Source organism: Caretta caretta, chromosome 13 (genome assembly GCF_965140235.1).
Source record: "Caretta caretta isolate rCarCar2 chromosome 13, rCarCar1.hap1, whole genome shotgun sequence".
NCBI classification, from domain to species: Eukaryota; Metazoa; Chordata; order Testudines; family Cheloniidae; genus Caretta; species Caretta caretta.
The window spans coordinates 21272969-21299224 of NC_134218.1; the positions used below are offsets into that span (position 1 = coordinate 21272969).

At 50.2% G+C, this 26256-nt stretch overlaps 1 protein-coding gene across 9 annotated transcripts in view; it reads right to left on the reverse strand.

Annotated features, from left to right (window-relative positions):
• Nucleotides 1–26256, reverse strand: part of LPIN3 (lipin 3) — a 50320-nt gene that overhangs the window by 11808 nt on the left and 12256 nt on the right. For 6 of the 9 annotated variants that reach the window (XM_075118801.1, XM_048819408.2, XM_048819410.2 and 3 more), the window contains 6 exons: nucleotides 6361–6561; nucleotides 5593–5688; nucleotides 4487–4758; nucleotides 3986–4093; nucleotides 3065–3185; nucleotides 501–981 (listed from right to left, as the gene is read on the reverse strand). In XM_075118801.1, the coding sequence (XP_074974902.1) occupies nucleotides 501–981; nucleotides 3065–3185; nucleotides 3986–4093; nucleotides 4487–4758; nucleotides 5593–5688; nucleotides 6361–6552 (1270 nt within the window). In that variant the 5' untranslated portion in view covers nucleotides 6553–6561. Of the gene's footprint in view, nucleotides 1–500; nucleotides 982–3064; nucleotides 3186–3985; nucleotides 4094–4486; nucleotides 4759–5592; nucleotides 5689–6360; nucleotides 6562–9794; nucleotides 9901–17834; nucleotides 17909–20841; nucleotides 20962–26256 lie in introns of those variants that run through there. The other 3 variants (XM_075118802.1, XM_048819406.2, XM_048819409.2) reach the window with 3 other exon arrangements.

Here is a 26256-nt window from a genome sequence, read left to right on the forward strand (position 1 = left end):
TAGTGTCAGCCACAAAAGGGAAGAGAAGACAGGGCAACCCAGAGACCTGCTGGACTTGCACAAAGTGAGGTGCATAGGCCAGGACGACTTAGGCAACAGACATGGCATATTTGAGGGATAAGGGAGGGGACTGGTATTTGGGATGCAGGAGGGGGGTTGCCAACTGAAAGAGGGAAGTTGGAGGTGCATGTTGCTCTGGAGCTTGCAAAGCTGGTGAAGAGGAGATGAATTAGAGTGCTTGCCACCAGGGGAGCCAGAGAGCACACTCACCTTCCCAGGAGTATCACAGGGAGCTTGGGGCACCATTGGGCAGGGGAGCTGCAGAATGAACACCCCACTCCCAAAGCACAGGGGCCTCCCGTGCATGCTCAGAAGAGACACCTGGGGCTGGCCTGGATGGAAGATATGGATATCACATGCACAGCTCTAAGCCAGGTGGCCTAACCCCATAACCAGAACTATAGCAGTCTGCATTCTGCACCATCCAACCTGCTGCTCACCCTGCCTCCTCGGGCTCTCTGGTTTGGTTCCTGGGCTATCACTGGGTTCCATGCTTTCCAAATCAGCCCGTCTTGGGGCTGGGGCTGCCTGCGCACAAGAGGGATCCAGCTCTAGGACTTGCTGGTTCTTCATCACATTCTCTTCTCCTTCCACAGCCTCTCCCACTGACTGTTTCTGTGCTCCCTGCTCTCCTACTCGGGGCAGGGCAGTCTCTGGCATACTCCCCACCGCAGCTGCAGACTCTGCCGAGAGCTGGTCTTTTGGCACAGGGGGGCCATTCCCATTTTGGAAGACGGGCGTCGGCCTAATTACAGGTGTGGTGGAGGAACAGGACGTATCCCAGGAGTCTGTTGTTTTCAAGTCTCCTTCCAAACCTGCCATGATGGCTTGGAAGTGGGTCGCCTGGCTCACTGGGGTGGTTGCTGTCGTCGTGATGGTCATAGTGGACTTGACTGGTTCGACTCGCTCCAATTTACTCACCTTAAGAGGCGGGAGGAAAGAGGGTTGGTGAGGGAGGGGTAAAAACAAAAAGGGTCAGCCCTTTAAAAGGAAAGGCAAAAATTCTCCTCCAAATGGCATTCTTTCCCTCCTATGTGTATTTCTAGGCCTCAGCTGGCATGGTATCCGCATGGAGTGCATGAAGAAGAGAGTCAATAGCTAGCACAGGGGTTCTCTACCTTTCTCTTTCTGAGCCCCCTCCCACACGCTATGAAGACTCCATGGCCCACCTGTGGCATAATAACTGGTTTTCTGCATATAAAAGTCAGGGCCAGCATTAGGGGGCAGCAAGTAGGGCAACTGCCTAGGGCCTCATGCCACAAGGCCCTCTCCCCTGTGAAGCTACATTGCTCAAGCTTCAGCTTCAGCCCCGGGTGGTGGGATCAGGGCCCTGGGCTTCAGCCCCATGTGGTAGGGCTGCAGCTTTCTGCCAAAGGCCCCAGTGAGTCTAATGTTGGCCCTGCTTGGGGGACCCCCTGAAACCTGCTCGTGGCCCCCTGGGGGGGAGCCTGGACCTCTGGTTGAGAGCCACTGAGCGAGTGGATGCTCTGTGGAACTTACACCAGTGATGGGAGCTCACCAAGTACCTTCTAACCCCAAAGCATCTGCTCCCCCAGGACTCTGGCACTATGGAAAGTTGCTGTACCATATTTACTGAAATAAGCTATATTAGTCAAAGACCTTTATTCCAGTATAATTGCATCACCCAATGGGGCGGGCAGGGCTACTTTAAACCATACTGGTTTCAGACAGAGCTAGGTAGTGGACAAGGAGTGTGTATAGAGTAGCCCTTATGGAGAAGGCTTCTGCAGACGGCTCCGTTTCACATATACAGATAATCAAAGAAAGAAAGACCTCAGTTCCACGGATTATCAAGAACAAGCCGTTGTGCACACATTACACAGAAAATACATGAGAATGTTCAAGGTTGCAAAGTTAAGCACTCAAAAAATGCCAGAATTAAGATTGCACATGGATATCCCTCCCTCCTCATGGGCTTGATGCGTGTACAATTGATTGGCCCAAGTGTAAATACCCTCCGGCCTCATTGGGCTGTTCTCTTCTGGCTAGTGAGGGTTCGACCAACAAAACCTGAACTGGCAGATGCAGCCACAGTGGGTAGCCAAGAGAAGGAAGCACTGGACTAGTGCTATTCTGTAGGATCCGATCTAGCGTTCAAGCTACAGGGACAATATCCCGTAGAACGTAGGCACTTACATAGACTCAGTTCTGACTCTCAGTCTGTGGGTTACACTTTAATTTATATTAAAAGCAAGGCTGGGACCAAGCATTAGACCAGGGGTGGCCAACCTGAGCCTGAGGAGGAGCCAGAATTTGCCAATGTGCATGGCCAAAGAGCCACAGTAACATATCAGCAGCCCCTCTGCCCCGTCAGTCTCCCCCCCAGCCCTGACAGCAGCACCAATCAGCACTTAACCCTCCATTCCCACGCCTCCTGCCCACCATGATCAGCTGTTTTGTGGTGTGCAGGAGGCTCGGAGGAGGAGCAAGGGTGCGGCAGACTCAGGGGAAGGGGTAGGGGAAGGGGTGGAGTAGGGCTGGGGCCTGGGGCAGAGCCAGGGGTTGAGCAGTGAGCACCCCCCAGCACACCGGAAAGTTGGCGCCTGTAGCTCCAGCCCCGGAGTTGGCGCCTATGCAAGGAACCACATATTAATCTCTGAAGAACCACATGTGGCTCCGGATTGGCAACCCCTGCATTAGACCAAGACCAAGTGAGTCATATTGAGTGAGTCATACTAGAGATAAGAAATCCCCCTCTCCCCCCGGCCCTTCTCTTAAGAGAGAGACATCCTACCCCCTGACCATTGCTCCAGAATAGCCCATGCAGAATGCACAGATGTCTTCAGACAATTGCGGCACCGATTCTATTTCCCTGAGTTGAAAGAATTAAGCTGCCGCCTGAATCCTGGGACAGCCATGTTCTCTCACTAGACCATGCACCAGCTGCCCACCGACACGTGGTCAGAAAGCCAATTTCCCCCAGTCTTTCCAAAAAGCAAATTTGTTTAGAGATTGCTTACTCCATTCCCTGTCCCTTACCTACCTGAGGGAGCCTCCCCCAAGTCCATTGCATGTGGGATTCAGCTCCAAGAAGAGATGGCTCAGAGGGTTTGAGCTCCAATTCAGAGTCACTTTTGGGGGAAGACGGACAGCTTGGAGTGAGGCTACAGAGAAGAACCAGGAAGTCAAGCAGAACCCTTTCCACGTGCACAGCACCCATTTACATTAATTATTTGTATTACAGTAGCACCAGGGGCTTCAAGGCCCCACTTGAACAAACAGAGCTAGTCCCTGCCACAGAGAGCTTACATTCTAACTAGCCAAGACTGACAAGTGATGGGAGAGGAAAGTGGCAGAGAAATTGGAAGTGATTTGCCAGAAGTCACACAGCAGGTCAGTAGTGGAGCTGGGGATAGAACCAAGGTCTCTCAAGTCCCAGTCCAGGGCCCGAGCTGGTGGCCTACACTGCTTCTGAAAGCTTGTCAACATGGTGCATTAGTGTGCACCAGAGAGGTGTAAATTCTAGTTCACACCAGTATGTCATGCACCAAATAGCTTGCATGGACTCTGCTGGCACATACTAAAAGTTCCCAAGCGTGCACTGATGTAGGCCTGTTTTAAACATTACCACATCAATGCACACTTGGGAACTTTTAGTGTGGGACACACTAGTGCATACTAGAATTTACACACCCCGGTTCACTGTTTGGACAAGCCCCGAGACTCCTTCAGGCCCCAGTTTCCACCACCACCACCCATGCAGATTTGTCCTTGCTGCTTCTCAGCTCTGCCCACAGGATCTGGGCCCATTCAGGGCTTCTAGCTCTTCTACTTTCCACTCACCCCTTACTGGGCCAGGGAAGCTTAATATTTCAAGTGCCGTTCCCTTGCTCCAGCCGGCTTTCTAGTCACCCCATCCTCCAATACACCCCACTGTCTCATGGAACCTTCAAATGACTATTACCTCTGAGACGGAGCCAGCTCCCCATCAGAATAATGGTAGATCTCTTTGGATTGCACAGTCCCAGCTTCCTCACTTGGGAGGTCAGTGAAGGAGAAATAAACTGAATCACTGTGAAGAAAGAAATAAAGTAGAGTGGAAGATGGAAATACCAGTATTGGGAGCTATTACAAAGTGACACCCTCCCCCTCATGCAGAGAAAGGAACTAGCCAGGATGTTAACCCAAGACTATCAGTATCCAGAAACTAAAGGAATACAGGCTTAGCATTTCTACAGGCTTCACTTCCCCAAGGTGTTGCAGTAACATTAGCTACTAACAAACCACCCCCCATCCCGTTGGGAGGCAGGTAGTGGAAATTGCCGCCACTTCACATACAGAAACAGCGATTAGGTGGCAAGTGAGTTGCTGAGTGCCACCCAGGAGTCAGTGATGGACTCTGGTTTCCTCGCCTCAGTCCACACTACCCCCAAGGAGTCCCATCCAGCCCCCTAGCAGGGCTCACCAGGCAGTCAGCAGCTTGCGCTTTTCCTCGAGAGTCCTTTCACTGTCAGTCCCTTCCTGCTCTTCTGAAGTAGAGTCCGCTGCCTCCTTCGGCTTCGGCTTCTTCCTGCGCCGCCTTTTCTTACGAAGGGATGTCGTGTCAGAGCCCGATTCTTCTGGCTCTCCAAGCAGGCTGAGCTGAGACACAGTGGATGCCTTGGATGGTTCGGCCATGAGATCTGGGCTCTCTTCTAGAGGGATAGGGGAGGTGCACAGACAGGAGGGGATCGTCTCCTATAACAGGTGGGAAGAGGCACAATTGTTAGCCTTTGACCCCAGCCCTGTGGGGACAATCTACACAATACATTTCATTCAAGGACATGACAATTTTGTGATGATGAGCCCTTCAGGTCTGGTACGTGTGGAATACACACGAGGACACCTTTGTTAGCCTTGGCCCGTAGAGACTGTTGGAAAGTTCCTTTCAAAGTCAACTTGGCTAAATGCAATGAGAAGGTGGGATCAAGACTTAAAAAAAAAGTTAATGGTGCAGAGGGGACTAGGAACTGGATACGCAGCCTTTTCACCTCTAGGTCAGTCGGTCTAATCTAGCAGCAGCCAAAAGTCAGCACAAGGGGGTTGTTGGAGCAGGATGGACACCCCCTCACAAGACCCCACGCATTGTCAGGCACAGCAGAAGCACCAAGATTCAAGACCACCTCTCTGCTCTGACCATTGATAAAGCCTCAAAAAGCGGGCTGGCTAATCACTATGCTGTTCATCAGGGTCCTGGAGATGCTCCAGTTCTGACCTCCTCTACATTGCATCATAAGCTCCTTGACAGAGGGACCTTTCCATGCATTACACCCGGAGAGAGAGAGCGCGCGCACGCAAGAGTACTATACACACACTCCAACAGCCAGCAAGGGCAAATGGCACAACTCCAATGTAGAACAGCAATCTGAGCCTACTTGTCCTTCTCTCTTCCACTCCCCATCCCTCTTGCAGTAGGCACAAAGTCAGGAAGATACAGAAAAAAAATGAGCTGGCTGACAAGAGGTACAGGAGCCATTTCAGGGCACTCAGAGGGGTACATTCACCTCTTCCCAGCTATTGAACATGGCTTACCTCATTCTCCTCTGACTCCTGGACAAAGAAGGCCTCTCCATTGTCTCCCAGCTTCATGTGCAGGTCCACTGGTTCCCCGTTGATTTCTATGTCAACCTGACAAGCAGGGGGCGGAGCGGGGGAAAGAGGGAGAAAGCAGGGCTTGGAATCCATAGAAATCTACCTCACCCAGCAGTTCCCGGGCAATAAAGTCACACACAAGACAAGAGGGGAGTTCCATCCAAAGCACATTTTCCCTGGGGACCTCCTTCCATGCCACCACAGCCACATGCCAAACCCTCTGAAAACTAGGAGGGCTGCAGACACTAGTTTTTTTGGAGGAGGATGGAATTCTGCTTGGCAAAGGAGTCTCCGGTGAGTGAGTCCCGTCCCCCCAGCAACTGGAGAGAGAGTGTCCCATCTTATGGGGCTACCTGTCCCCATCAAGACTCCTCCCTGACTGCAGGCCTGTTTCACTTCCACCTACCACTTGGTAAATGAGGAACAGAGGTCCTCTCACATGTAAGTGAGGGACGCTCTCTCCCCCAAGCTGCCTGCTGAGGATGGTCTAGCTTCAGAGGGGGGGAAGCGAACCATTCCACAATGCACCAGGGCTGAGAGACAACCCAGGCAAATGGCAGGGCTCTCTGTCTCCACCTTCAAGCCAGCCTCCGTGAACTTAGTTTCAGGAAGAACTAGAATGGAGGAGAAAGGAGGGGACCTAAGCAAGTAGACACCAGTGCTCCCTAGCACGAACAGCACATACCCCATCTGGAGGGCATCACTTACCACTTTCTCCCTGGAGCGCAGGACTCCCAGCTTCCCAAAGCGCACGTGGAAAGGTGAGCACCGGAAAGAGCCATCTGGCTGCCTCACCACAATGATGTCAATGCATCCCGTCAGGGTGGCTGGGTTCAGGCCCTTGTACAGCTCCTTCACAGTGATCAGCACAGTCTCAGCCAGCTGTCCCACATAGTTCATGGTCTGACACTGCAACCAAGGGAAGTGGGGAGAGACTCAGGGGGGCTGCGAGAGACCTGGACACCAAGTTGTCCAAGGTAGAAGAGTCAACAAAAGCCTATTTTTTAAATATAAAAAGTCAGCAAGCATTGGAGCAGGGGTGGGCACATTATGCTCTGGGGGCCACATCTGGCCCTTCAGCCATTTTAATCTGGCCCTTGAGCTCCTGCTGGGGAGCGGGGTCTGGGGCTTGCCCCACTCTGCGCGTGCAGTGGCTCCGCGCGGCTCCCGGAAGCAGCTGCATGTTCCCCTCTCTGGCTTTTATGCCTAGGGGCAGCCAGGGGGCTCTGTATGTTGCCCCCACCCCAAGCGCTAGCTCTGCAACTCCCACTGGCTAGGAACTGCAGCCAATGTGAGCTGTAGAGGCAGCGCCTGTGGACAGGGCAGCATGCAGAGCTGCCTGGCCACGCCTCTGCACAGGAGCAAGAGGAGGAACATGCCCGCTGCTTCCGGGAGCTGCTTGAGGTAAGCACCACCCAGAGCCTGCACCCTGATCCCCTCCTGCCCTCCAAGCCCCTTGGTCCCAGCCCAGAGCACCCCACCCCCCGGCCCTAGTCTGGAGCCCCCTCCCACACCCTGAACTCCTCATTTCTGGCCCCACCCCAGAGCCCTCACCCTCTCCCACATCCCAATCTTGTGATCATTCATGCCCCCCCCCCCCCCCCCCAATACAATTTCCATACCAAGATGTGGCTCTCAGGCCAAAAAGTTTACCCAACCCTGCATTAGAGCCACAAGACTGGATTAGTCTTAAGAAGGGAGGTCTATGGAGGGGGTTAAAATGACAACTCGTAAACAAAAGGAAAATGGAAACAAACTAATGGCCCAGAATTTCTGTTTTAGAAATTAGGTCTAATTGATAGACCAAAACAAAACCAAACAGTGCAGGGGGTGGGCTATGCTGCCCAAAACCCATTTTTAAAGGTTCTAGAGAGAGAATTCGGGGGGGAGAAAAGAGAAGATCATAACACAGAGGTGGGAGAAAGGGGTGAGATTCAACATGGCTGCTGCTTTCTGGAAGCTGGGATCCCCCAGAACACTGTTGGGCCTTCACTGTCCTGGGTGTCCTGACCAGACCATGCCACAGAGAGGGAACCAATGAGACCAGTTTTGGCTAAATCCTTAACACCTGGAATGTGAGCCTTGGGTCCCTGCTGCCTCCCCCCGCAAAATGTGTCCTCTTTTTCCCACCTTATTTCTTTCCTTTCCCCTCTTTTTGCCTTACATTAAGGAGTCTGGCTTGATTGGCCAAGACCGCCCTTTTTGCAACATTGCTGTGAGCACATGACCAGAGGCAGCTAAAAGCTATGCTCTAAACCAGTGGTTTTCAACTTTTTCTCATTTATGGACCCCTAAAAACATTTCAAATGGAAATCTTAGGCATAGTTTGCAGATCCCCAGAGGTCCACGGATCACAGGTGGAAAACCACTGCTCTAAACAGCCCCACGCTGGTACAAGTTTGCCAGCTCTTAGAGAGGCTGATTGGACCATGTGCCATGCCTGCATTTCTTCAGCGGCGAGGTTGCAAGTGAGAGAGTCAGCACTAGAGACAGAAGCTGTATTTCCTATTTCTGCTGTTCTTTTCTCTCCTTTTATGTGTTTGTGTCCTGTTTTGTTTTCAAGGAAACAGCAGCTGCTGTTTCTCCCTCACCCCAGGATAGTTATTGCTATCTTTGAAAGACCAGCAAACAGTGGGGGTTTTCCCCTTTAAGGCCCTACAGCTGAAGGGAAAGGCAATGAGTAAGGCTGCAAGTCTGGCATGGAGGTCACAAATTTGGTGACTTACCAGGACCTCCATGACTTCTGCAATGCCTGGTCTGGGGGCTGCCTGAGCCCCCTCCCCACAGCAGCAGGAGTTCGGGTGTGGGAGGGGGCTCAGGGCTGAGGAAGGGGGTTGGAGCGTGGGAGGTGGTGAGGGCTCTGGGTGGTGCTTATTTTGGGGGAATGGAGGGGGGGTCCCCAGAAGCAGCAACATGTTCCAAGGCAGAAGCACAGCCAGGGAGCTCTGCATCCTGGCTCTGCCTGCAGGCACCACATCCATAGCTCCCATTGGCCATGGCTCCCAGTCAATGGGAGCTGCAGAGCAGGTGCTTGAGGCAGGGGCAGTGTGCGAATCCCTCCGGGCTGCCGCCTGCCCAAGAGCACCCAAGGTTTAGGCAGGGGTATCTAGTACAAGTCATGAACAGGTCACGGGCCATGAATTTTTGTTTACTATGACCTGTCCATGACTTTTACTAAAAATATCTGAGACTAAAACATAGCCTTAGCAATGAGAGATATTGTTCAAATAAAGGCCTACTACGTTACAAATGCTTTAACTGTTTTTCCCTCTTAAATCTTTTCTTAAGACGACACAGGAAGAAAAGAAGATTTTCTGATGGTGCATTTGCCATGCACCTGAGCAGACAGTTCATCCCTCAAAACCTCAAACCATATTTAACTGTTTAGTGTTGTGCAGTGACAGATGACCCCTTGGACTCTCTGGGCCCATGGATTCCATCAAAATGAACCAGCCATTCATACCCCCAGGGCACATACAGGTGCCTCCCGTAGGGAAATCATCTTTCACTTCACAGCCATTTGTGCAGCCCCCCACCCCCATGGGGTAAGTAATACAATGGGAATAATATTTAATGGGAAAGGGGAGGCAGAGAGGTTAAGGGGGCTTGGTCAAGACCATGTAGTGAGTCCATGACAAAGCCAGAATCAGAGTCCAGACCTCCGGCTTCCCAGTCCTGTGTTCCCACATGCTACCATACTCACCCATACTGCTTACAGACCAGAGAGGTGTTTCTAAAGGGGGAAAAAATGTGCCATTCTACTTTGTGATCAGTCAAAAAGAAACCCCTGTCCACACCCTTTAACATCAGAGAATAAGCTAGTCTCCTGCATGCCACCTAGGTCTTCAGACCATTCCCTGCTGCAGGAGCTCTCCTTGTAGGCCAGAGTCCTTGCCAGCGGCATGCGCACACCCCGTAGAGGGGAACAGGATATATAGATGAACGCCCAAGGCAAAGGAAGTGCTACTCTGTGATAAAACAGAGATATGATCTAGCAGAAGCCAAGCCATGGCTCCTTGACACTAATGTGATCAGCACAAAAGAACTAGACCAACTAGAGTTAAAGCTTTCCTTGAATTATTAGGATGTCTCATGGGACCACCACTCAGCATTGACAGAGTTTGCTGCCACCGCTTACTTACAGGTCAGCTATTCTGCTGAAATTCTTTACTTGGGTCAGAATTCTCCTCACTTCTGCATGGCAGATCTCAGCTCTGATCCTATGTTTTTCTTTTGGGAGACCCAGGACTGTAACGACAGCAGAAGAGAGAACCACTGTGCAGATCCAAGGAGAGATTTTTGCCCTCTTTTTAGCTACGTAACATCACCTGGGTGAATAGAGACCCCAGCCCATGGGATGTGGCCTTCAGCTTGTTGGGAAGCGACATTCCTGGGTTGACTGACATGGCTGTTGCTTTGTAACCTGGCTTCCCACTCCTATCTGCACATGCTGTATTTAGGCTTCATTGGATTGCCTTTGAAGTCAACGGAAAGACTCCTGTTAACTTCAGTGGAAGGTGAACCATACCCCTTATGAACACAGTATGTGCGGTGTCTCTCTTTGGGAAGATGGAGAAACCTCGGCAGGGGAAAAGCAACATACTGCCAAACACAAAATATTCAAAACTCATGAGCCACACCCTAAGATCATGAATTAAAAGGGGTTCTTGTTTACCTTCTGGTTTGAGCCTTTAAAGGGTTACATTTTCAAGCTTTCCCTGCAACTGTGAGGGCTAGACACTTTATTAAAAAAAAAAAAATCCGAGATTCTCACATATCTCCAGGAGCCAGGGTTTTGAAGAAGGCAACAGATATCACAAGACTGGGAATAAAATAGTGACAATTGGCAACTCTGAGCTCGCACGCATTCTTTCTACTCCTGGAGGGTCTGCCACCATGCAAACCGGCATCACCACGTTTCCCTGCAGAATTCTTGGTCATTATCATTAACGGGTTACAGTTATCACCCTATCACTGCACTCTTCAAAAGCAGATGGCAGGCGTTAATTTGCAGTTGAATGCTAATCGGTATGAGCCATTTCACTTTTACATGGATTGGCATTTGCCATCCCAGAGGTCTTTAATCCCATAATGAAGTCACCAGCAATCACTTTGTACTGCGTGATCTTCTTATTGGGACACCCTGGCAGATGGCCTTCTGCACCATGCACGTAGCTGTCCAAATTAGAAGAGGCCATGGAAGAGAGGTGGAAGACATCCAGAGTAGCACTATACTGAACAACAGAAGTCTCTGCACTTTACACTCATTAAAGGCCAAATCCCAACTACTTCTGATTTGGAACCATTTCACAGCCACTACATACAGGTGTAGATGAATCTCCACTAGAGTGGAAATTGTTAATACTTTCCCAGTTAAGCAACAGCCGTTGCCATTCACCATCATTTGGCTCCTGGGGGTAGATCCCAGAGAAGCAGTCATTCCGATTAAGTGGACTAGACTGTGCTGTAAGTATGAAAAGTTAAGGGCTATTTAGTTGCAGGCTGGCGGAGGACTCAGACAGCTTTGGAAGGCCACTTGCATTAGGCACTCATGCACCCCAATCACACAGCTTTTGGTTTTCATTAGCAAGGAAACCCTGCATGGCCCATAATCTTCATGTCTCTAGTTCACATGCTCCATCTTATCATTCCCAAAAGGAGGTTAATCCTCTCTTTGCCACACACAGCAGGCTGCCAAGATGCTGAGGATGTCACAGAGCCTTGCAAATTGCATGGTACGCACTGCAGTTTTGCATCAAGTGCTGGAACTTCATGATGATACAAGTGGGATGCACTGGCATGCCAAGATTCTGTGGCACATTGTATGCAGCCCCCCAGAGCAGTTGGCAGGAACTCATGTGTAACTGGCAGCCAATCTCCTCCTGGCTAGCACATGGAATCCCAGCAGAAACCTCTTGCTAAGCAAGGCATGAGAGCTGGCTATTCAGCCTGGCCTCCATTTTGAGAGGGGGGCAGAGGGACAGTCAGTACCCAGGGAGTTACAGGAGTTTGATTTCTTCCACAGCTTCCCTGGACTTCCAGAAGGCTTTACAAAGTCTCCCAGGAGCCACCACTTCAGGAAGCTGCAACAGGGCCTATGGGATAGGTACCCTGGGGCAATGAGACTGAATAGCCATGTGACAGCCCCCAAGTAGACACAGTAAAACTGCAAGCACAGCTGCCCAACGAGTGGCGACACACTGCAGGGCTGATACCAGCACCCCTGTTGTCTCACCAGCTGAGTTCTCTGTGTAGATGCAGCCATGGACCAGAGACCAAGGCTATGGCCACCATTCATGAACTGCATTAAGAGGGCTAGCAGTGGAGGCCACAACATCTCTATTAACCTCTTCTGGTAACAATAAGATGGGGACAGGAATCTCTCCTGACAGATACAGTTCCTAGAACTAAGACCTTGTGTTCTTAGTGACCTCCCTTCCCCCCCACCCCCATCCTCAGCTGTTGGGAAACTAACAGGTTGAGACCGAGAGGGGTGGGAAAAGGTTTCCAGGCTTATTCACCAAGCCCCTGTAATAGTTAGAGGAAAGCAGGTTGGTATGAGATGGCTGAGCCCAGCTGGCAGTGCTGGGTGAAAACAAGTACTGAGGCAGGGAGAGATTAAGCATTGCCTTGTTAAGCTGAGTAAGTGGCAGACCCCAGAATGGAACCCAGAAGCCCTGGCTACTAGCCTTCTGCTCTAGCTACTAGGCCACCCTACCTCTCGAAGACACAGGCATACAATCTTAGTCTGCTGGCCTGTGCAGGATGGTAACAGTTGTTCTGGACATGAGCCAGAAAGCCAGTTTGGTAGCTTAGCGGCAAGTGCTCCTCTGCTACACAAGCTTCCCAGGTTCAAATCCCACTTACTCTCTGAACTAGGAAGGACAGCCAGTGTGCCGAGGCCATAATACTCACAGCCTGATTAGCTCCAAGAGAGAACGGACTTCCAGTTACTCTGTATCAGCCCCCAATGGCTGCCCAAAGCAGCATGAAACCAGACTCCAGAGGAGAGGTCAAGATTTCAGCTCGTTTCCTCCTGCTGCCATACAGGCCCCAGATCCCATCTCTGCATGTGACCCTCATCCCAGGGGCACCCCAGGAGGCAGAGCTAGGAGGAGCTCACAAATCCTGCAGATGAGGGATTTAAAGCCACCTCCCATTCACCCAGCAAGCCAGCCAATGCAACACAGCCAGCAGCGACCTTGAGAGCAAACACTGTGGGGAAAGAGAAGGATTCCTTACCCAGACGGAAGGGGACAGCTGAACACCATCAGATGCTGCCTCTTCCCCAAAACAGATGCGACCTTCCTGGTATGCTGCACACAGAGTCATATCGCTCCAGCTGCCAGACATCCCTCGAATTGGTCCAGCAGGGACATCCACATCAAACCCCACAATCCCAGCCCCATGTTCCTCCTGCACTCCCCACCCCAAAGGGGTAACAAAATCCTACCAGTTTGTTTTGCTGCTGTGCATCCCAGAGCAAATGTCCTGGCTGGGTCCAGAAGCTTCAGTGCCTGTCAGCTCTGCTGTGCTGGGACAGGGTCATGAGCCATCCCCCATGTGCACCAGTCTGCTGAGCCCAGCTTTCTCCAGTGCTGTTTCATTGACAGCAGTGCAGCCAATGCCCCAGCCAGTGGGCAGGAGTCACCTGACCTTCCCTCTTTGTCCTCTGCTTCACACCCAGCCAGACTCCTTGGTTCCCAGGACAGCACACAAAAGGGGCACAGAGCTGGATTTTTCCCCATGGGTGAGCACTGCCAGGAGTGCACTGGACAGTCGGCCTGAGCACACCCTGGGCTCAGACTGCAAGACACTAAAAGGGTTTTATGTTTACTTGGTCATGGGAAGGGGGTAGCAGAGGAAGAAATGAGCCTTCAGTTTAACCCACTTTCCACCCACGGAGTATCTGGCAGGCATGGGGCGGTACCGTGGTGAGGGAACCTAACCTGAGCTCCAGAGGACACAAGTTTAAGGGCGCTGCTGAGCAGAAACTCATCCAAGCAGGCTCCTGCCTATGATTAACAAGGCACTATGGCAAGGATGCTTACAGGGCCTTTCAACGCCTTCATTCCAGAAAGCTTGTACTGCGTGCCTTCGGCTACCACTCCCTATCTCTGCCTTACCCTAGAGGGCCAGATGCCAGCTCACCGCAGCTCCTCAATCACTGGCTCAGTCTCACACAGCCTTGGAGAGACAGGACGAGACCCCCATGCTGCAGGCCAAAACCCAGCTCCCCTCCCACTCAGGTAAACTAATCCTTAGCCATCAGGGGTCTGGTCATCTGCGCTCCGCCACTAGGGGGAAAACATCACACAGTCCAGCCACCATATTCATGTTCCTCCAGGCTTCCAGAGTGTTTGCTATGGGGCTGAGGACACAGGGAATTTCACTCTGGAGGGGACTGTCACCCCTCCTTTCCAAGGAAGCAGCTAGCGCTCAAAAGCAGGCATGGGGCTGGGCAGGAGATTTCTGGTACTGCCAGAACCCCACAGGGTGCTACCACATCCACACAGCACGCATGGGTCATTTATAACAGGATAGTGTACTTCAGCCTTAGGGCCCAGCGAGCCTTGGTAACCGGGGGCTGCTTCGTGAATCCCAGGACCCAATTCCTACTTGATTGGTCAGCCTGGGGGGGGGGGGGGGGCGGGAAAGCCAGGGGAAGATTCAGGACCCCTCCCCCACCCCACCCCAAACGGAGCCTGGGTCGTTCAGACAGGTCTGTCCTTTTGTGATAAGGAAGGCAGTCAGTCATCCCTCCTTGCTCCCCAGCTTGTGCCCTAAGGGGCTCATCCTGCTCCCCCAAGCTGTAGAGAGAAGCAATACGAACCTCTGCCCCCTCCAGAGGGACCACACTGAACTACCCCAGCTACTTCCTTAGCACTCCTGCAGGAGGCAGGAAGTGCTTGCAAGCAGTCACCAAGCCCAGCACCAACACCTATCAACATCTGGTGCCCCAACTCATCCATACGCAGTATCCAGCCCAAGCAGCAGCCCGGGGCAGAGCTCTTGGAAGTCAAGGGGGAGACCTTCCCTCCTCACCCCGCTTTGCGAGATTATGAAAGGTACAGAGAGAGGGGGGGCGGCACCTTCTGCTGCTGGCTTTTGAGGGGAGCTGCATTTTGATATTTATTGGTGTGTCAGGATCCAGATGGTGATTTTCAGCCCACAGGGAATTTCCTGGTCTAGACACAAAGGGTAAGGCTACCTAGCAATCAGGAGGCGCGACTGCAGCACCCGTAGGCATACTCAAGCCAGCTTGCTAAAAAACAGTATAGCCTCGGTGGCAGGAGGAGCTGCGGGAGTACAATCCCACTAGTCCATACTCATGTGGGTGTTTTGTCTTCTGCACCTACACCTAACTTAGCACCACCCATCTCACACACACGCCTCTAACAGCCTCACAATTTCTCTTCACCATGTGGTTGCCCATTTACCGTGGGGCGTTGCCAGAACAGACACATTAAAGATGGCAAGGCACTCAGATAGTATACAAGCACGAAGAGAGTCAGGATTTTCCAAAGCATCTATTGATCTGGCTGCCCAGCTTGAAATGGCTTTAAAGACCCAGTGTTCAGAAAGAGTGCCTACCCTCTGAAAATCAGGCTCTGTTAAGGGGTCTCAAATTGGGCTCCCAACAAGTCTTGTCCAGAGTCCATGCTCTAGATGGCTGTCGGGCCAAGGGCATGAACTGGATGCAGTATAGTTCGATACAATCAGAGAGGCATGAGCTCTTCATTAGGACTGGCTGAAAGCTTTTCATCAATTGGGTTCTCAACTAACCTGAGTATTCCCATAAGTGTCTGCTTTCCACTGAAAACTTGCAGCCAAGGTGCCTAGGAGCAGTTGTAGTTTGGTTGCCTCACATGCCCATTCCCCTCCACAGGCCAGGGTTCTCAGCCAGACTACATTTCCCAAGAGGGTTGACTATGTTGCATCATGGGAGATGTAGTTCAACCAGGAAGCTTGGCCTAGAAAGGATAATGGGAGCTTGACCCAAACTACAATTTCCCTGAGGCAAAGTCAGAGCATTTCCAAACCCATGTTCTTTCCCTCTGTTAAGGGTGGGGGAGGGGGGAATCTGCAGAGAATATTAAAACAAAACAAAAGCCACACAGCACAGCTCTAGTTTAGATTAGGTGGAACACGTTGACAACTATGCGTAGGGCTCTACCAAATTTACGGCCATGAAAGATGCATCACGGACCATGAAATCTGGTCTTTTGTGCTTTTACCCTAGTCTAAACAGCTTTCACAGGGGAAACCAGCATTTCTCAAATTGGGAGTCCTGACCCAAAAGAATTTTGGGAGCATGGGTCACAAGGTTATTTTAGAGGGGGTCATGGTATTACCAGCCTTACTTCTGTGCTGCCTTCAGAGCTGGTGGCTCAAGAGCGGCAGCTGTTGGCCAGGCGCCCTGCTTTGAAGGCAGCGCCCCAACAGTAGCAGTGCAGAAGTAAGGGTGACAATACCATACCATGCCACCCTTACTTCTGTACTGCTGCTCTGCTTTCAGAGCTGCTCTCCAGCAGAAGGAAGCAGTACTGCAACACTTCCTATGATAACCTTGCAATACGCCCCCCCCAAAAGACACAAACTCCTTTTTGGGTCAGGACCCTTACAATTACAACACTGAAATTCCAGATTTACATAGCTGAAATCATGAAATTTACTATTCTAAATTCCTACGACTGTGAAATTGACCAAAATGGACCATGAATTTGGCAGGGCCCTAACTATGCGGATCGTCTGTTGGCTTTTGAAGGAACTGAAGTACCTACATACTTTTTTCTTCTTATAATCCTACCCACTCAGGTACACAGGGCACCACCAGTTTTCACCATTTATTTTGGTCTTGTGCTAATCTGTTTGTGCTTCCAAGAGTCATGTTGACAGATTCAGTTTCTTCCTCTATTGCTCTACACAACGTTTCCTCTAGGTCAGCCTCTCTTTCGAGGCAGCATTCATGTTCTCTCTTGACATGGAAGCCATGCTTTAGGTATGCCACCAACATGTTCTAAATATGCCCCTTGTGAAGTTGTCTCAAGCATAAGCATAGTGTAAAAAGTTGGGGCTAAGTAAGGTGTGCATGAAGGGGGTGGAGATGGGGGAAGGGTCAGGAGAGAAGACAGCAAAACTTACAGCTTACTCAGCAGTTCTCTTTTTCACAGCACACAGACAGACGTGGACTGATTAAAAACAGAAGCGTGGGCAGAGCCTAGGCAAGAGAGTTAGGTGGGGACAGCATCTGGGAGCTGCATAAAGGTGAGGAGAGATATGAGATTCAGTGAACAGACATGATGGAGGTGATTGCAGCATTCAAAGCAGGATATAACAGGAGCTTGGAGTGGAATCTTGAACTACGGGAAGAATGAGTTTTGGAAATACTCAAAAGTAGCTACCAGATCTGCTATGTGGGCTAATGGATGGTGCACTGGGCTGAGACTCCAGAGCGGAGCTATTTTTTAGTTCGCTGGCCAAAAAACGCCGCTTTAAAAAATTGTTTTGGGACCAAAAACACATTTCATTTAACTCAGAATTTTTTTTATTTTTAAAAACAGTTTTTAAAACCAAATCTAGCTAAATTTTGAAACATTGTGTGTTGAAAGTCTCAAAATAAGTTGTTTCAAGAGGTTTTATTTATTTAGCCAAATCTAATTTGAATACAGTAGTTTTGTTAGAGCCAATCTGAGTTTTCTGGTGAATAAGCTGTTTGTCTGAAATATTTCAGAGTAACAGCCGTGTTAGTCTGTATTCGCAAAAAGAAAAGGAGTACTTGTGGCACCTTAGAGACTAACCAATTTATTTGAGCATGAGCTTTCGTGAGCTACAGCTCACTTCATCGGACATCCGATGAAGTGAGCTGTAGCTCACGAAAGCTCATGCTCAAATAAATTGGTTAGTCTCTAAGGTGCCACAAGTACTCCTTTTCTTTTTGTCTGAAATAGAGGTTCTCAACCTATTTACCATTGTGGGCCGCATATGAGGCTCTCAGTTTTTATACCACACACACACACAGAGTACGTCTCCAAAAAAATGGTGTAGTATTTGTTATATGACAGCAATACAAGTCAAATCCATCTACTACCTTTCATTTCAACACTAGCAAATATCTACCAAGAGCATTTTAAATTAACAAAATACATCAAAACATTAACTGTTAAAATGAATTAACTTACAAAAAGGGTGGCATGGCATATTGTACTCTCCAGACGCTCAGCCCAGCTGCGCTGCCAGCAGTAGTGTGGAAGTGTGTCTGCAAATCCTGCTTGCAAAGATGGGGAGCCCTGCCTGGTGCAGGGTGTCCCCCTAGCCTGGGACTGCCCCCCACATGCACCCAGCCCTCAACTCCCCCATCCAGGGACCATGCACCAGTATCTAGACCCCATCCAGAGACTCGCCCCCGCCCCCACACCTAGAGTCTGTTCCCCAGGCACCAGCTGCACCCCCTCCCCATGCCCACTGGTCTCCTACCTCGGCTGCACATAGCTCAGCAGTGCAGCCCACCTGCCACTGCAGTCCTAGTACCGGGGATCCTGCTCCAACCAGGGTCACTGGTCCCATGATCCTGAGGGGTGGTGGACCACACTGAGCACTCTGGCCTCCTACTGATGCTGCCAGGCCCAATCCTGCCAGGGGAAAGGTGCTGATGCTGGGCCTGATCCTGCATGGCCCCATTTTTACACTCTCTCCCCCTGGTGGCTCTGTGCCTGGGGCAGGTGCCCTTCCTGCCCCACCCTAGTCACTACCCTGAGAACGTCACATGGGCCACGGCTGTGCGCTGACAGACCAGTGGTTCTCAGCCCGTGGCCAGAGTGAGCGGGGTGAAATGTTTTAGGAGACTTGGGTTCTATTCCCTGTTCTGCCAATGAGCTGCTGTGTGACTTCTGACAAGTCACTTCATTTTTCTGGTTCCCCTCTCACGCTGATTCTCTCTTGTCTGTTCAGATTGGGCACTCTTCTGGGCAGGGATAGTCTCACACTATGGATGTGTGCAGCACCTGGCATAATGAGGTTCCAATCCCAGTCAGGGCCCCTATCTGCTACTGTAATACAATTTCATTTTGAACAAGTGCAATCTAATGAGGGCCTGGCTGCATGGAGGGGACAAGTCAGGAGGTCAGAGGCTGCAGGCTTTAGTGGCAGAGGACACAGCATTAGCAGTGAGAAGATTTGGAAGGAAGTGAAGCCACTTGAGATACAGGAGCATAACCAAGGGGCAGAATTTGTCTCAGCAGGTCTAAAAACAACGGCCAATGGCTATCACCGGGGACTGAACTTTGGACCTCTCCAGCCAACTCAGTAGCCTCTACAGCTTGAGCTAAAGAGCTATGTTTACTAATTGGCAGCTATAGCAGACTCTTAACCTCTGCGGATGGGGGAAGGGAAGAGAATGGGTGGCATAGACTAGTTACCTCCCTTTCAAAACCACACCTCTTCCTTGCTCCTTCCCGCAGCCAACTCTGCTCCAGAAGGAGATTGGAGCTAGAGAAGCAAATTTAGGAATCAGCACCAGAGGCAATAGCTGAATCCAATGGATCCCTCAGGGAGGGTGTATAGAGGCAAGGAGGGATTCTAGCTAGCATCCAGTGGATTACCTGTCTGTAATGGGATCTGCAAAAAACAAGCCATTTCCTACAGCATCACAGAAAATCCACTCTGTCTATAGGCATTAGCTGGGGGCAGAAAGCACTTTGAGGCCAATATCATTAACCACTTTAGTCTCAAGAGTGGGTGACCAGATGTCCTGTTTTTATAGGGGCAGTCTCATTTTTGGGGACTCGCTCTTATATAGGCACCTATTACCCTCCACCCCGTGCTGTTTTTTTCCACAGTTGCTATCTGGTCCCCCTACCCAAGAGCTGTAGTTGCAACCCACAGTAATTCAGCAGTGAAGGGCTTAACTGGGGTTTTCAGACAAGCTGAGTTGACAAATAAAAGGAGTGCGTGGGAGGGGGAGAGTCCAGTTACAAACAGAAAAATAACCCCAAGTTAAAGCAGAAAGCATCTGTCCCCTACTTCCACTGACCCTAAGCCAGGCACTCCTATCCCAGCTCACCCCACCACCCAGGGTACTTCAGCACACCCCCAGAGAGACAGCCCCAAATGGGAATTCACCACTGGAGCCTCTTCCTGCAGCATGATGGTTCTCAGGAGTCATATTTCAACCCCCCAGATTTGATCACGGAGAACCAGTGGTTTGGTGCTGCCCATCAGAGTGGTAAAGTTCAGACCTAGTGTCCAGGATGATCTCTTCATACAGCAGGCAATGCCACACACTGCTTAGAGACCTCTGTGAGCCCCACATTCAGAGGCAGTAGGAAGTGAGTGTTTTTCAACCTTAGCCCCCCCACCCCATCTTCTCCACAGGCTTCATACTGAATTCAGCAAGTTTGTTGGGAGTAATAAAAAGTCCTCCTCTTTCTAGCCTCTCAAAATCCTCAGGCCAGCCCTGAGCATGGAAGTCCCATCACAGTGGGCAGGAGTCAATTGCTTTTGGAAAGGGGTGTGTGTAAATAAATAAATAAAAATATATCATGGTCAGGTCCACCCAAATAACGCCAAGGCAAACTCAGAAGATAAATAGATACGCGAGGGGGAGGAGTCAGAATCTGGGGGCCTAAAACCTGGCTAATTTGTAACCCCACCCTTAAAAACAAAAGGGAACAGCTTGACAACACCTCAGCAACCAGGATGTGGGCTGCTACTAAGTTTCCCCTTTCCAAAGGCCACAAGACAGGTCACACAGCACTTCTGCCACAGCAATTGAAGACCCCAGCTTTATAGCTAGAAGGATCTCCCAGGATAAGCCAACTACTATCTGTACTTTGCTAGAATGCCCCCAGTTTAGCACACCTTGAGCTCCTATAACTGCCTGACACAGAGGGAACTAGAAGAGGGGAGTAGGGGAAAAAAGACAAACAATATCATTTCCCTTGGCTACCAGGGAAATTGAGGACACGGGATTAATGCTTTGTACAAGTGCTACTGCATTATGAAAGTTGCTTCTCCCCCAAGCTATTCTGTATACACCTTTTACAGCAAGATTCCTTCTTTCTCATCAGTTACACTGGCCCAAGATATTCACACATTATAAGTCTTCTCTTTTTACATCCTGCCAAGATGAGGAGGGCAGCATTACCCAAACATACAGCTTTATTTGATCACTTGTTTAGCCCCCCCTACCTTGACAGCTGCTTAGCTTCAGTTGGCTGCTCCTAGACTTTGAAACAGACACGCTCTTAAAATGCTAGCTGGCTGCTACCTACACACGGGCATTTTCTTTCTGCTTCTCTCTTAGCTCTACTGCCTTACCTGAAACTTCCTGCTTCCCTCTTACCTGATCCAGGGCGGAGCCTGCACCCTAACCAGTGTCAGGTCATCACTGATCTGCCTCACCTTAAGCCTATCAGAGGTTTAGGAGCTCTAGAGACAGGACCTCATTGAACCAGGCAGCTGACAGCAAACATGAATGGCTGCAGCTGTGGGTCCCTTCAGCCCTGCCCATTTTCCTCCTCTCTCATACTCCGGGGGCTCCAGATACTTGTCAGACCTGCCAGATGTCACTCGTTTGTAGGAAGACTTCTTCCTGTTTCATTAATTTGCAGACAGGTGCGGTGCCTCACCCAAAGAAGGATTTTGCAATGTCACTGCAATAATATGCTTAGGGCGAGACTTTCCAAAAAAGCCAGCTCCCATTTAGGCACCTCAATTAGTGGGCAGATTTTCTAGAGGGTGGGGTGCTGAGCTCTGTGGAGAATCCTGGCCATTGGGGTCACAATGGAAGGTTCTGGGAGCTCACCTGTTTGAAAAACTGAGCCCTATGAGTGCTGAGTTTTCTGGAAGCTCTATCCCTTAATCCCTCCCTCATAGTGGTTTGAAATCTCCCACATTCAAGTGCTGGGAGCCTCTGCAGGGCTGAGCTAGTCTGCTGTTACTGCTAAATACTAAGATAGTCCTTCGAACTGAGGGGAAGGACTGCAGAGATGGGTAATCCAATGGGTGCTTTTGGTTTGTAAAGCTTCGTTGAAGGGTTTTTGGTTTTGCAGGTGTTGTTTGGATATAGGTTCCTTTTTCCCTGCAAATTTGGATGAATGGCTCTGGTTTTGGCCAGTCTCCAGGGCCAAATCAGTTTGCTTCATTTTTATTCAGTCCTTAATGGCAGACCATAACTTAAATAAAACCAGGGTGCCTAAGCACTGCAGCAGATGGTGTCGTGGGACATTGTATTAGCCTTTCACTTCTGTTCTTTGGAAACTGACCATGGGCTCAAGTTGAGGCAGTGTTATCTCTGCTGCTGGAAGCTTCTTAAAGTGTGGCATCCAAACTTGACAATGCATTACATAGACAATGAGCTTAATGACCATGGCTGCAGTGTATTAATATGCGTACAGTTCTCACTCAACTCCCAAAGTGCTGGCCCACCAGGCACTGGGCTCAGTGACCTGAGGAAGTTAGAGGCAGGCTACTCTTCTTTGGAATGGGAGTGCCCCTGGAACACTTCAGACCCAGCAAACCCTCTGTCAAAATCCAAAGACGCTTTGTTGCTCTGTCTGGATAGTCTCAAATTTCCCAAGGAAAATAGTGAAACCTGGGACAGATGGTGACATAGGCAGTCAAAACCACTTGAACTATCCACCCAAATCCCTATCTGTATAAAGGAAAGCAGTATTTCCTAGTGGATAGAGCACTGGACTGGGACTTGGGAGACCTGGCTTCTATTCCGTTTGGACACTGGCCTGCTGGGTGACCATGGGCAAATCATTGCATCTCTTTGTGCCTCAGTATCCCCATCTGTAAAAGGGGGGTTAGGAATCTGACCTCTTTTGTAAAACGCTTGGACATCACCCGATGAAAGGTGCTATATAAGAGCTAGGTATTAGGATTTTATGATCTATGCCAGGGATCGGCTACCTTCAGCACGTGGCCTGTCAGGGAAAGCCGCTGGCAGGCTGGGCTGGTTTGTTTACCTGCAACGTCCGCAGGTTTGGCCGATCGCTGCTCCAGGCCAATGGGGGCTGCGGGAAGCGGCAGCCAGCACATCCCTCAGCCCCTGCCGAGTCACAAGGAAGCTCCTTGTGGAAACAAGGAACGAAACTCCTAAGATTAGAGTTGAATTTAACAGTCTGTTCGTTTCTGGGTTCATATACTGTACCCATCAGCATGGTATCTGAGCGCCACTGCATTTGAATCAACCCAAACAAAGTGCAATTCATGGGGGGAGAAACCACATGAACTAAAACCCGCTAAGCGACTTGTCAAAAAAAGCTATGTGACAGAAACCCAGCAAGATTTGTCCAGCCCTGCCCGAGTTCTGACACACTGGGGTTATAACCCGGGTTTCACCGCAAGGTGGCAATCTTTCATCTCTTTAAAAAACAGGAGTACTTGTGGCACCTTAGAGACTAACCAATTTATTTGATCATAAGCTTTCGTGAGCTACAGCTCACTTCATCGGAGACATGCATCTGATGAAGTGAGCTGTAGCTCACGAAAACTTATGCTCAAATAAATGTGTTAGTCTCTAAGGTGCCACAAGTCCTCCTGTTCCTTTCGCGGATACAGACTAACACAGCTGCTACTCTGAAACCTTTCATCTCTTTCTGTCTCTGTCCGTTCATCATCTTCAGATACGCTGCACAATTCAGACTCAAATTCTGTGCACAGCAGATACGTGCATCTTCCACAACAGTCCCCAGGAGATGCACAAGCACATCACAGAGAAGACTCTGGCCCTATCCTAATTAACATCTTCCCATCTCGTGACTGTATGTATATACATAGGTGCTGGAACTAGGGGTGCTGCTGCACACCCTGCCTTGAAGCGATTTCCATTATATACAGGGTCTACAGTTTAAACAGCTCTCAGCACCCCCACTATAGAAATTGTTTCAACACCCCTGTGTATACAGCGACCAAAGTTTTCTATTAACGGCAGCTTGAGCCTTTTATAGAGCCCCCAGTAAAGAATTCTAATGATTAATAGCATATCACTATGGCACCATTAACATCTGCAGTGCTCTGACAGAGACCCGGTCCCTGTGCAAAAGAGTGTACAAAGTAAGGGTCTGATGATCCTACTTCCTATACGTTAATGGCAAAGCCCTTCTTCTTTTCAATTGGAGCAGTGCGGGGCCCTAAATGAGAGAGACATAAGCAGATAGATGCAGATTCTCAAAAGGTATCTAGGTGCCTAGCTCCCACTGAAGGCAATGGGAGCCAGGTGCCTAAATACCTTTGGGCTATGCAGCACAGGTGGTAACAGACAGCTAAGCAAAAGAAGGCAGTTTAACAGGACTTAGCATTTATGGATCTCAACCTGCTTTAAGTATCGTGATCCTCATGTGACAGACGAGGAAGCTGAGGCATGGGTAAGTGATTTGACCAAAGTCACATAGGGAGTGCTAGCAAAGATGGGGTCAGAAGCCAGGTCTGCTGGTTCCCAGTTGGGTGCCCTTTCCACTGGCCCTGCCCTGTTTTTAAGGAGGGATTTGATGGGAGAAGGGAGGGATTTGGCTTGGGGTGGGGGGAGGATGTTCCAGGTACAGGGGGCACCACAGAAAAGGCATGAAGCTGAGTTCTGGTGGGGCAGAGCACGCACTGAAAGGGAGTCTGGTAGCTAGATCCTGATGGAGGAAGAACCTGAAAGGCCGTGAAGGGATCAAAGATGGGAGCTAAGCAGGGTGGGAGGTGGCTGGAGAAGCAGCATTAGGGATAGCCTGGAGGAGGGCACAGATCAGAGACAGGGGAGGAGGAAGCAAGAGTCAAGATGAGAGAGAAACAAGGAAACCAAACACATAGGCAGGATATTGCACTTTGCACATGAGGCAACTGTCTTGCAAAATAGCCAGGGTGGTGTTTGTATAGTTACCAGGATTAATAACAGGGGCCAAACTGCCTGCACCCGTCGGAGCTGCCACAGGCTGAGGTAGCAGATAGCCCACGGGGCTGATGAGCACAGAGACATTCCGAGCTGAAATCACAGGCGAGGTCTGGGGAGGCTCACAGGCCGGCATGCTGCCTCCCAGTTCAGGCACCTTTCTGGGGCAGATCACGTCCATTGCATGCAGTTTATTTGGTGTGAGCCTCTCACATGAGTCCTTATAAACAGAGCTCCTGTCTCCTCCACATGGACATTAAAGATCCCTGGTCCCTTTTGTAATGGGAGGGGGTTAGTGTGGTCAGCAATTTCCCCTTTCATCTGTTGTGCTGTGTGATGTACACTAGATACAGCACTGGGCTGGGACTCAGGAGACCTTTGGGCCAGTCACTGCACCGCCCTGAGCCTCAGTGAACCCATCTGTGCAAGGGGGATAATGCTACTGACCTCCCTTGTAAAGCGCTTTGAGGTCTACTGATGAACAGTGCTAAATAAAATCTTGGCATTGTGAATGATAGGGAGGGGCTTGGCTACAATGATCATGAGGCCCATGTATACAGACAGGCAGTCCCCTGCGTTTGTTCATCACCTAGCACAAGGGAGTCCTGGTCCATGACTTGAGCTCCTAGTTGCCTCACTGGGCCACCTTAAAGAATCTCTCCCCCAGTCTGTGGTTTACCCCCTCCAAAGCCATGTATTGAAGAGACGGATGTAATAAGCAGGGTTTCCAATAGAAAAGTGCAGCTACTTCTGTACAGTTTAAGGTGGAATCCAAGCGACGTAGTTCTCCATATAATGGCAAGGGTGCGACAACAGCACGCCCAGGCAGCTGATTTACTTGGCTAACAGGCTTTTATTGTCCACGAACACACACACCCTGTCCAGCAACGCAATAAACATCAGACGGCAGCAAGCCCATTAGCATGCCAGTAGGAAAACAAAGCTTGTCTCAGCTCACCTGACCTTCCCCACCCCCCTCCTCTCAGGGAACGTGGGGGCTGCTTTTTGCTGAGCAGGATTTGAATGAGTGTTTGAAAACGTGGGGCACAGCTTTAAAAGAAAAGGCTGATTGTTCATTATTGCACAGTCTCTTGCCAGCCTACCAACTGAATTTGCTGCCAAGCATTGGTTCCAGATCCAGAGCCGGATATTTTGCCGCTCTCCCAGAACCACTCACTACAGGTAGCTAAGATGACAGTCACTCCAGTGCAGAAAGAAGGGATCTGAATGAACTGCACAAGGGAATATTTTACTCTCAGAGACCTGAGTCCACAGGTGGCTTTTTCTGAACAAAGCAGCCAGAAGACCACTCTCTACAGAGCATGGTTGGATGGAGAGATACAGAGGTCATGGCAATCAGCTACACCCCAGTCATGTGCAGTTAGGGACAGAACCCATAACCCACCCGCTCCAAACACAGGTTTGAATGAAACACACCCCTTGAACTAAAGGAGAAGCTGTTAGTTATCAGTAACTATTACTGGGTTTTTATCTTTTAGGGGCAGGCGCATGCATACACCTTAGCCAGTGCATTCTAGTGTATTTTGGACAGCATGACATGCCTCCCTAGCTATTTAAACACCACTCACTAACTCCCCTGCGAGAGCCGGTAAAAGCAGCTTCCAGCTGACAGCAGCTCAACGCAGAACTCCTGCTGCTTGGGTGAGCAAAAGAGGGGGAGAGCCATGGAGATGCGCAGACTTGCTGGCCTCAGACCACAA